Genomic DNA, 12,648 nt, shown 5'->3' with positions numbered 1-12,648 from the left:
GTCACTCATATGCAAATATTCTCTGAAAGTCTATACACGTGTATGCCAACACACCTTTAGAGAGATACTTAAGCATAATGAAATTATGATAGTACTTCTGCAGCATCCCAGATGATACTAAAATATACTAGATAATGACACAAAGATTTAAGTTTTTATTTCATATTTTGGCAGTTAAACTACTTCACTGTTCAACTCTGAATTCCATAACTGAATGACATTTTAATATTAATGAAAAAGTATTCAAAACTCTCCTCTAGGTTTATTGAAGTGTTAAGAGAATTAACAGATAATAAGATGTCATTGTATCAGAATAGAAAGGTCTCGCTAAAGTATTTAGATAATATTTAACAAATATATGAATCATAATCTTTTTCAACCTCAGTATCCTGAATGTTTCATTATCACTGATAACATTTATTGCTGTTTATAAGACAATGTGAACTTTAGGTTCCTGAAATGTATATGATCAACAATAAAAGCACAGAAATAAAATCAGTACCAAAGGCAATAGAAATGTCACAAAATCTACCTATCAGTAACAGAGAAAGGAAACTTTCCAATGCAAGAAATAGAGATAGATCAAGAAATAGCTTAATCAAGAGATGAGGAGAGGCCCAAAATTTAATGGTAGCAACAGGGACACAAACAAAATCCTGTAATCACTGAGATTCTTATAATTCTGCCCTCGATCAACCACTTTCCAACCAAAATGGCTCACTTCAGAGAATCAAAACAGCTTGGTCGTTAACAACAACAATACAGAAACCAAAAAGTCTGTGTTAAACCGATTGCTGTTAAACAATGCCGACCTTGAGTGAATAATTTGAGCCATCACTGTATTACCATCTGTGAAATGGGACTAATAATATAACCTACAGCTCACAAGGGGATAGTAAAGAAAAATGGTACTATAAAGCACAGTGCTTGGCATAAAGTAAATACATAGCAGATGTTAGCTGTTATAATAACAACACAGGTTAGAGACACGCCTATGTGGTTCTGTCATTTAAGCGCCAACTATTGATTCTGGCTCAGGTCATAATCTCACAGCTAGTAAGATCAAGCCCCGAGTCAGACTCTGCGCTGACAGCACAGAGCCTGCTTGGGATTCTCTCTCTGCCCCTCCCACACTCACTCAGGCACATGCAGGTGCTTTCTTTCTTTCTCTAAATGAATAAACATTAAAAAAAGAAAATACAGGTGAGTCCACTGCTAAAGATCACACAGGAGATTTGAAGCAAAGCCAACAGCTAAAACATACTTATAATTCAAAGGCAGAATCCTTTCCATATCACTAGCATTATTCATAGTTTGACTCCCCAGTAGGGGCAAGAATATTCTGCATTAAGGTTAGTCTATGTCAGAAGTTGTTAAAATGTAATCTGTGTGCCCAAGGGTCAGCTCCTAAGCGGTCCTATTAGAGATCCAAAATGTCAAACCATTATCGTAATATTAAGTTGTGTGCCTCTTTCATTGTGAGGACATTCGGAATAATGGTGCAGAAGAACAGTAGTTAAAAATGTACCAGTAAAGGGGCACCTGGGTGGCTCAGTCAGTTAAGCTTCCAACTTTGGCTCAGGTCATGATCTCGCAGTTTGTGGGTTTGTGCCCTGTGTCGGGCTCTGTGCTGACAGCGCAGAGCCTGGAGCCTGCTTCAGATTCTGTGTCTCCCTCTCTCTGCCCCTTCCCTGCTCATGCTCTGTCTCTTGGTCTCTCTCTCAAAAATAAACATTAAAAAAAATTTGTTTTTAATGTACCACTAAAGTCATTAAATTATTCAGTACTACACACTTTCAGACAGTGAAACAAAATGCCAGTGTCTCTCAGGAATGTTTTTGATGAAGTAGTAAAATTGATACAGTTTATTAAATCTCACCTCTTGGTGTCACAAAATGGGACACATACATAAAGTACTTTTGCTGTATAGTCATGTACAATGGTTGTCTTGGGTAAATAACTTTAACTTAGTTGTAAATTCACTAGTCACTTTTTTTGTGTAATATCAAATTAAAAAAACAACAATAAACAATGGTTATTCAGTTGTGGATATCTGGCAGACATTTTCTGGACCAAAACATCTAAAGAAAAAAACTTCCAATATTGGTTGCCAATGACAAAACACAAGCTTTGAAATAAAAAAGTCCTAACTCTGGAAAATCTGGAGGTGCTACGTGAGCTTAAAAGCTTTCTAACAGAGGCACCTGCATGGTTCAGTCAGTTAAGGGCCTGACTCTAGATTTCAGCTCAGGTCATAATCTCACAGTTGTGAATTCGAGCCCCATGTCAGGCTCTGCACTGACGGTGCAAAGCCTGCTTGGGATTCTCTCTCCCTGTCCCTTTGCTCCTCCCCAGCTCTCTCAAAATAAATAAATGTTAAAAAGAAAAAAAAAGTTTTCTAATACTTGAAGACTCTCCTGATAAAAAATGGTAGTATCAATGAATGTAATTCTTTAATATCACATGATGAAATGTGTCAACTGTATATTTAGCAAATTATTATTTTCTTTTTTTTAATGTTTATTATTTTTGAGAGAGAGTGCAAGCAGAGAGAGAGGGAGACACAGAATCCGAAGCAGGCTCCAGGCTCTGAGCTGTCAGCACAAAGCCCAATGCAGGGCTCAAACTCAAGAACTGTGAGATCATGACCTGAGTCGAAGTCAGACGCTTAAGCGACTGAGCCACCCAGGTGCCCCTGTAAATTATTATTTTCTAAATGATCAACACATGAGTATAACATCCATTCCAAGTATAAGACAGATTAGGGGCCCCTGTGTGGCTCAGTTGGTTAAGCATCTAACCCTTGATTTTGGCTCAGCTCATGTTCCCAGGGTTGTGGGATCGAGCCCTTTGTTGGGTTCAGCACGGAGCCTGCTTAAGATTCATTCTCTCTCTCTCTCTCTCTCTCCCTCCCTCCCTATTCCTCTCCCCTCCTCACACTTGCTCTCTAAAATTTAAAACACACACCCACAAAAAAAAAAACAAAGTACAAGACAGACCAATTAAGTTCTCATTGTTGTTTGTTTTTTGAGTAAATAGCTTTAATGAAGTATAACAAAGAAAGTTACACAATCTGGTAATTTTTATATGTATACACACATACACATAAATACATACCCATTAAACCATTACTACAACCAAGATACAAAACACATCCTTTCCCAGTTTCCTCTGCCTTTTGTGCTCCCTTCCTTACCATTTTCCTCCACCTAACCCCAGCCCTGTCTGTCCCTCCATCTCCAAACAACTATATACATGCATTCTGTCACTACAGATTAGTTTGCATTTTTCTAGAGTTTTTACATTAGTGGAATCATATATACATATTCTAGTTTCTTTCACAAATAATTTAAAAACCATTCATGTTGTTGCATGTATCAATAGTTCATAACTCTTTATTGCTGAGTGGTATTCCACTGTAGGGACACACCAAAATTTATCTATTCAGCTGTTGATTGAAATTAGAGTTGATTCTATTTGGCTATTACAAACAAAGCTGCTATGAACATTTGAGTAAAAATCCTTGTGTGGACATACAGTCCCTTTTCTCTTGGGTAAATATCTAGGAGTGGCTTACCTGAGTCATGTAGCAAGTGTATAGTTAGCTTGTTAACAAATCACCAAATAGTTTACAAAAGTGGTAGTTACTGTTTTACATTCCCATGAGGAAGATACATGACTTCAAATTTCTATATATTCTTGCCAACACTTGGTATGATCTTTTTTCTTTCTTTAAATGTTTGTTTATTTTTGAGAAAGAGAGAGAGACAGCAGGGGAGGGGCAGAGAGAAGAGAAAGAGATTCTCAAGCAGGCTCCTAACAGCCCAGAGCCCACTCAAACTCACGAACTGTGAGATCATGAGCTGAGCCAAAATGAAGAGTCAAACACTCAACCAACCAAGCCACCCAGGCACCCCGCCCAGTATGATCTTCTTAATTTTACCCAATGCAATAGGATATAGTGGTATCATACTGTTTATAAACTTCCATTTCCCTAATGATTAATGCAATAGGGTATACTGGTAGTGTATTGCTGGTAAATTTCCCTTTCCCTAATGGCTAATTCTATTAATTACTTTAAATAGGTTTATTTTGCCATCAATATATCTTTCATAGTGAGATGTCAAATGTTTTGTCCCCAGGGGGAAGGGAGCTTGTTTATTTTTTAATTGCTGAGTTTTCACAGTTCCTTATATATTCTGAATAAAAGTCTATGTAACTTGAAGAGGTGAACTTCATGGTTTTCATGAAGTCTAATAAATGTGTTCTTTTAAAGATTATACTTTTTTTTTTTAATTTTTTTTCTCAACGTTTATTTATTTTTGGGACAGAGAGAGACAGAGCATGAACGGGGGAGGGGCAGAGAGAGAGGGAGACACAGAATCAGAAACAGGCTCCAGGCTCCGAGCCCTCAGCCCGGAGCCTGACGCGAGGCTCGAACTCACGGACCGCGAGATCGTGACCTGGCTGAAGTCGGACGCTTAACCGACTGCGCCACCCAGGCGCCCCTTAAAGATTATACTTTTGGTTTGTAACTAAAACAGCAATGCTTAACCCAAAGTCACAGATATTCTATACTTTTTTTTGTTTTAGAATTTAGATCTAGGACTATGGTCAATTTTCACTAATTTACATATGTAGTATGAGGTATGGATATAAGTTTATGTTCTTTGCATATAGATATCCAAATGTTCAAGGACCAAGACTATACTCTCTCCACAGCATTACATTTGCATCTGTATCAAAAATCAGTTGTGCTTATGAATGTGAGTTTATTTCTGAACGTGGTATATTCCATTGATGAATTTTTCTATCCTTATGTTAATACTATGCTATATTAATACTGTAGCTTTACTGTAAGTCTCACAATCATGCAGGTTTAGTCTAATTTTGTGTTCATCTCAATGATTTTCTCTATTGCTTTTTCAATTTTTATTTCATTGCATTCTGCTCTGATCTTTATTGTAATTTCCTTTCTTCAGCTTACCTTCCATTTAACTTGTTTTTCTTTTCTCTAGTTTTTTAAAGTAGATGTTGAGATCACTGACTCGCAACCTTTCTGCTTTTCACTTACCAACTAATCCTTCAACAATGCAGGGGGGTTAGGGGCCCTGATCCCCACACAGTCAAAAATGTATGACTTCTGACTCCCCCAAAATTTAATAGACCACCGTTGACCAGAGGCCTTACCAATAACATAAACAGTTGATTAAGTGTATTCTGTACGCTATTTGTATTATATACTATATTCTCACAACAAAGTTAGCTAAAGAATATGTTAAGAAACAGGTAAGGAAAATACAATTACAATACTGTACTTACTGTATTTATTGAAAAAAATCTGTGTATAAATGAACCTGCAGTTCAAACCTCGCACTATTCAAACCCATATTGTTCAAAGGTCAACTGTATATAGGCATTTATTGTTATAAATTTCCCTCTACTTACTACTTTAGCAGCACACTACAAATCCTAATATGCTTTCATTTTCATTTGGTTCAAAATATTTTTTGTTGTTCAAAATACTTTTAAAAAATCCCTGATGATTTCCTCTTTGATCCAGAGTTATTTAGAAATGTGTTAAGTTCCAAATATTTCAGATTTCCAAAATATAGTATGTTAATATCTAAATTAATTCCATGATGGCAAGAGAACATACTTTGAATGAGTTGAATCCTTTTGAATTTATTGAGATATGTTTTATATCCCAGAATATGGCCTCTCTTGGTAAACAATCTGGGCACTTCTGCTACTGTCTGATCAGTCTATAAATGTCAATCAGGGGAGGCTGACTGACAATCTCTACCTTTTATTTTATTTTTTTTTATTTTTTTTAACGTTTTATTTTTGAGACAGAGAGAGACAGAGCATGAACAGGGGAGGGGCAGAGAGAGAGGGAGACACAGAATCGGAAGCAGGCTCCAGGCTCTGAGCCATCAGCCCAGAGCCCGACGCGGGGCTCAAACTCACGGACCGCGAGATTGTGACCTGAGCTGAAGTCGGCCGCTTAACCGACTGAGCCACCCAGGCGCCCCAACAATCTCTACCTTTTAACTGGGTAGTGAGACAATTTACACGAATACATTTGGGTATTCATCCCATCTGTTCTTTTGTTACCCATTAATTCTTTCTGCCTTCTTTAAGTATTTGTTTGTAAATCCATTTTATCCCCTTTGTTGCTTTATTAGCAATATGTCTTTGTCATTTTAATAGTGGCTTTATAGTTTATGGCTGCGGTAGGCTGAATATTACCCCCTACCCCAAGATATCCACATTTTAATCCCTGGAATGTGTGATTGTTAACTTTTCAAGCAAAAAAGGAAAGTATACAGCTGCGGTTAAGCTAAAGATCTTCAGATGAGGGAACTATCCTGGATAATCCACGTAGACCCTAAATATAATGATGAGTGTTACTTTAAGAGAAAAGTAGAGGAACACCTGGGTGGCTCAGTTGGTTAATCGTCTGACTCTTGATTTTGGCTCAGGTCATGATCTCATGACACTTATTTATAAGGTCAATTTTATGGTATATGAATTGTTTGTATCTCATCAAAAACAAAACAAAACAAAAAAAACTGACTTTTCCCAACTACCCATGATATTCAAAATCTCTGAGACCAGATTTTATTTTATTTTATTTATTTATTTTTTTTTAATTTTTTTTTCAACGTTTATTTATTTTTTGGGACAGAGAGAGACAGAACATGAACGGGGGAGGGGCAGAGAGAGAGAGAGACACAGAATCGGAAACAGGCTCCAGGCTCTGAGCCATCAGCCCAGAGCCTGACGCGGGGCTCGAACTCACGGACCGCAAGATCGTGACCTGGCTGAAGTCGGGCGCTTAACCGACTGCGCCACCCAGGCGCCCCTCTCTGAGACCAGATTTTAAACATATACTTCAACCAAAGAACTTATTTCAACAAAGTGAATATAGAAGCCAATGTGAGGATCCATTTGTCTTTTTTAAAGCTATACATTAAGACATTTCAAAAAATGCAAAATAGTACAAGTTTTCTCACCAAATATTATTTTGCTTTAGAAAAATAGTTATCTTTCACAAGAATATTATTTATGTTAGTATACAATAGGTTTATTATTATTTTAAAGCGAACTTATAACATTTTTTTAAGGTTTTCTCAGTTTTAATTTCTAACTCAGAAAATAACAGATATAACCCATATTCAAACAAACAAACAAACAAACAAAAAACTCTTGGGCCATGTGGGTGGCTCAGTCAGTTAAGCTTCCAGTTGATTTTGGCTCGCGTCATGATCTCCTGGTTCATGAGTTCAAGCCCCAGGTCAGGCCCTGCACAACACAGAACCTGCTCGGGATCCTCTCTCTCTCTCAAACACAAAACAGAAAAAAGAACACCTGGCCTTCCAACGTACACTGAATTTAAAAAAATTAAGAACAAACACCAAAAGCCAAAAAACCTCTTTGGGGTTTGCAATAAAATTTAAGAGTATAAAGAGTCCAGGTGCCTGGGTGGTTGTCATTAAGCATCTGACTTTGGCTCAGGTCATGATCTCAAGGTTTGTGAGTTTAAGACCCACACCGGGTGAGCTCAAGCCCCGCTTCACATAAAAAACAAACAAACATGAGCTCTGCTTAAGATGAGCCCCACTTTTCTCTCTCTCTCCCTCAAAAAAGAAATTTAGAAATTTTTTTAATTAAAAAAAATTGGGTTAAAAAAAAAAAGAGGAGTATTCCTGAGGCAGTTTTAGAACTGCCAGTTTGTGATCCCACAGTTCATGAGTATGAGCCCCACTGCTGTCAGTGCAGAGCCCACTTCAGATCCTCTGTCCACCTCTCTCTGCCCCTCCCCCTTCATGTGTGCTCTCCCTCACTCTCAAAAATAAATAAACATTAAAAAAAAAAGAAAGAACTGCCAGTGTGTGCTATACTATGCCAGGGATTCCATACTAGTACACATCTTAACAGATACAACAATACAGTAACTAACAAAAGTTAAAAAATCCTAAGAGGAATGCATATAAACACACATTAAAGTTTGTTATTTGGGGCGCCTGGGTGGCGTAGTCAGTTAAGTGTCCGACTTCAGCCAGGTCACGATCTCGCGGTCCGTGAGTTCGAGCCCCGCGTCAGGCTCTGGGCTGATGGCTCGGAGCCTGGAGCCTGTTTCCGATTCTGTGTCTCCCTCTCTCTCTGCCCCTCCCCCGTTCATGCTCTGTCTCTCTCTGTCCCAAAAATAAATAAAAACGTTGAAAAAAAATAAATAAATAAAGTTTGTTATTTAATTGCACGTCTTACTTGGAAGTTTCAGGCAAGCCAGCTGACAGTTCCAGAAACACAGATAAGTAGTAACCACGAACGACTCCATTTCCATCCTTAAAAAAAGGAAGAAGAGTCAACTATACATCAATAATTAAAGAGAGAGATGTTATACAAATACAAACTCTAGATAACTTAAGTGTAAAAATTTAAGCAACAACAAACATTAATATCTCATATTTGGATTGGGAAATACTTCTACGATTAAAGCAGTAACACAGATAAAAAGACCAACAGATTTAAATCTCTAATAATTTAAATCTTTTGTACATTAAAAAAGAAAATGGAAAATATATAGGCATTCAAACTAATGTCAACAACTATGATAAAAGTTAAGAATTCTAGGGGCACCTGGGTGGCACAGTTGGTTAAGTGAACGATTGCAGCTCGGGTCACAATCTTGCCGTTCGTGAGTTCAAGCCCCATGTAGGGCTCTGTGCTGACAGCTCAGAGCCTGTAGCCTTCTTCGGATTCTGTGTTTCCCTCTCTCTCTGCCCCAACCCCAACTCACACTCTGTCTCCCTCCCTCAAAAATAAATAAAACATTAAAAAAAGTTTTTAAAAAAGAGTTAAGAATTCTAACATACAAAAAGAAGGAGTTCTAACATACACAAAACTCTTAAATATCAGCCTCCATGAAAAATGAACACACCAAATATGAAAAAAACCTCAACTTTACTGGGTAGGAGACAAAAAATATTTAAAACCAAAAGTGAGTAAAACAGAAAAAGATAACACTTGATGTTGAAAGTAATTAAATATAATTTCTATATAATGTTTATATGTTAGCATTCCATATAACAGTCTGTCTGAAGATTAAGAAGTTGTTTAAATTTGTATTACAGAGATTATTACAAAGATAATAACTTCCTTCTCTATTTCTCCAGTATTTTGCTCACGTGTCTACCTTTCTAAGTGACTATCACTGTTTTAATTACATATGTAAACATGTTTTCCCAACCAGACTGTGAGGATTGAAGGAAGGATTCTTATTATTCATCTCCAGTGTCTATTGGGATATGACTATGGAGGAGTACAAGTACTTACTAACCCCTTCATTTCTAGGCTACTATGCTTCAAAAGATCCTGAGGAAACTTTCAGGGTTAAAGGAGGTAAATGCTCAATACACAGTAAAGAATAAATGAATTATCAGTTAAGTGAAAAAAATGAGATACAAAAAATTATGTATTGTATGATCCCATTATATGAAATTATGCAAAGTAAAACTATAGTGAAAAAAACACATCAGTGGTTGCAGAGGGGCCAGGAAGGAAGAAAGAAGGGATCAGCTTAAAAAACAAATGAGAAAACTGGGGGTTAATAAAAATCACGGTGTGGTAATAATTATTTGACTATATATATTTGTGGAAACTTGCCAAAATTAGTAAATTTTATTGAATATAAATTTATCTCAAATTATATTTATTTTAAAAAATCTATCAATATCCTTGTTCAAATGGCCAGATTCTTTTCTTTTTTTAAATTATGCTCCAAGAGGGGCACCTGGGTGGCTCAGTCAGTGAAGCATGACTCTTGGTTTTGGTTCAGGTCATGATCTCACAGTTTGTGAGTTTGGGCCCTGCATAGGGCTCTGTACTGACAGTATGGAGCCTGCTTGGGGTTCTCGTTCTCTCTCTCTCTCTCTCTCTCACCCTCCCCTGCTTGGTCTATATCTCTTTCTCTCAAAAATGAACAAATAAACATTTTTTAAAAAATCTTTAAATTATGCTCCTAGAACTATTTCCCTGGAATAAATTAATAAAAAGGAATAGGGGCGCCTGAGTGGCTCAGATGGTTAGGCAACTGGCTTGGGCTCAGGTCATGATCTCACAGTTCGTGACTTCGAGCCCAAGTCAGGCTCTGTGCTGATAGCTCAGAGCCTGGAGCCTACTTCGGATTCTGTGTCTCCCCTCTCTCCACCCCTCCCCTGCTCATGATCTGTGTCTCTTTGTCTCTCAATAATAAATGTTAAAAAAATTTTTTAATAAAAAGGAATATTTTTTACTCCTGATCTTTATCAGCTAATAATATTAGAAATCTTTTTAATTTTAATCATAATTTTAAGGAAAATGTTTTAGTATCTTAAGTACATGCCAGCTGCATTTCCAACAAAATACTAGCTTTAAGATTTTTCAACACAGGATTCTGGAAAGATTGCAGCAATGGCAACATAGTTTATGCAACTCTCTAAATCCAAACAGAAAACAAAACACATAATTGGACAGAAAATCCAAAAGCTCACAAACAATATTTACAACAAAACTAGATAAAAGGTTATCTCCACAACCCCAAAAATATAAGCAAATAAAGATATATCAGTTACAGCCATTAAGACCTGTATGATATATACATCTTTATGGGAGAAAAGAGAGGGAAGCTGTAGGACATCTAATGAAACAAAAAACAGGAAAAAGCACAAAATGGCAAAGAGTTGGCCACTGAAAAGCCTCACAAGCCAAATACAGACAACTGAAAATGGAATGAGCTGCTCAACAGATTATGAACTGAGTACAAGGATGCCTAACATTAACAAGTCTGAGAATTAAATGCAGTTAAGTCACTCTAAATTTTATACACTTATAAGTTCTTATTCTTATTATAAACGAATGTATAGGGCCTTTCATGATAACTCCCGAGATTACATAGAAAGTGCTAGGAGTGAAATAAAAAATAAACAGCGGAGAAATAAAAAAAACAAAGGAAGGAGAAGGGCAGAGCCAGGACATCTCTCAGAAAGCAAGGCACCATATTTATTTTTGATTGCCTTATGACATTGGATATCCACATACAAATGAAATCGGGTCCCTACTTCATGTACAAAAATTAACTCAAAACAGATTAAAGTTGTAAACGTAAATTCTAAAACTATAAAACTATTAAAATAAAACATAAGAAAAAAGCTTTATGACATTAAATTTGGTAAAGATTTCCTGGCTGTGAAACCAAAAGCAAAAACATAAATTTAACCACATCAAAATTTAAAACTTCTGCACATGAAATGTTAAAAGAATAAAAAGAAACTTACAGAATAGGAGACAATATGTATAAATTATACATCTAATAAATATGTGTAATCATAACCCCTAATAAGGGGTTAATATCCAGAATATATAAATTCCTATAACTTAACACCAACAACAAAATTTTCAAATGGGCAAAGGACTTGAGTACACATTTCTCTGAACAGGATGTACAAATGGTCAATAGGCATAAGATGCTCAATATTACTAGTCATTAAAGAAATGCAAACTGAAACCAAACTACTACCTCATTCTCATCAGGATGGCTACTATCAAAGCAGAAAACAAGTACTGACAAAGATAGGGAGAAATTGGAACCCTTGTGCATCACTGAGAGTATAAAATGGGGTAGTTCCTGCAGAAAACAGTGTAGAGGTTCCTCAAAAAATTAAAAACAGAATTATCATTTGATTTAGCAATACCACTTCTAGGTACATAGCCGAAAGAACTGAAAGCAACATCTTGAGAAGATATTTGCACACCCATGTTCACAGTAGCACTATTCACTAGAGCCAAGAGGTAGAAGCAACCCAAGTGCCAATCAACAGATGAATGGATAAACAATGTGTGGTACAAACGATGTGTGGTATAAACGATGTGTGGTATACACACTGGATGTTGTTCAGCCTTAAAAAGAGAATTCAGACACAAGCCACAAAATGGATCAACTTTGAGGACGTTATGTAAGAAGCCAGTCACAAAAAGACAAATACTGTATGATTCCACATATATGATATCTCTAGAAAAGTCAAAGGTTTAATGGTGGTTACCAAACTGAGGGGAAGGAGAAAGGGGGAGTTATCATTTAATGAGCAGAGAGCTTCAGTTCTGAAAGATGTAAAAAAAGTTCTGGAGATTTGCTGCACAACACGTGTATACACTTAACAATACTACATGTACACCTAGAAATGATTAAGATGGCAAATTCAGTGTTAAGCATTATTTGCCAAAGTAAAAAAAGAGAATAACATCCTTATAATGAAAACATTCTTGAAAAACATACTCAAAGAATAGATCAAAATTGTAACCCATTTCAAAACAATCCATGACACTAAGAAAACAGTATGACAACCTGCAGAAGGAAAAAAAAAATAAACAAATAAGAATAAGACATAAAAGAATAACATACCAGAATTAGAAACACTCAGAAATCAGGTGATAAAACTAAGGAAAGAATTAGAAATAAAAGAAAAAGTTATTTAAGAAATAATCACTGAACTAAAAAGAACATGAGAGCAAATAAACAAAACAGATCTTGTAAGTGAACTAAGGAAAATTTTTTAAATGAAAAAGAGGAGCATCTGGGTGGCTCAGTCAGTTAAGCGTCTGATT

General features: G+C 36.4%; 1 protein-coding gene across 3 annotated transcripts in view; it reads right to left on the bottom strand.

Moving 5' to 3' along the window:
- The window catches only part of TRIM37 (tripartite motif containing 37), a 131,917-nt gene that overhangs the window by 64,029 nt on the left and 55,240 nt on the right, over positions 1-12,648 (bottom strand). For all 3 annotated transcript variants that reach the window (XM_047080957.1, XM_047080959.1, XM_047080960.1), the window contains exon 12: positions 8,275-8,351. In XM_047080957.1, coding sequence (XP_046936913.1) covers positions 8,275-8,351 — 77 coding nt within the window. The remainder of the gene's footprint in view (positions 1-8,274; positions 8,352-12,648) is intronic.

This window comes from Lynx rufus, unplaced genomic scaffold (assembly GCF_022079265.1).
Source record: "Lynx rufus isolate CCGP_SWC_20201006 ecotype Redwood Valley unplaced genomic scaffold, mLynRuf1.p SCAF_18, whole genome shotgun sequence".
In the NCBI taxonomy this organism is placed as follows: domain Eukaryota; kingdom Metazoa; phylum Chordata; class Mammalia; order Carnivora; family Felidae; genus Lynx; species Lynx rufus.
This window is presented reverse-complemented; position numbering and strand designations above follow the sequence as displayed.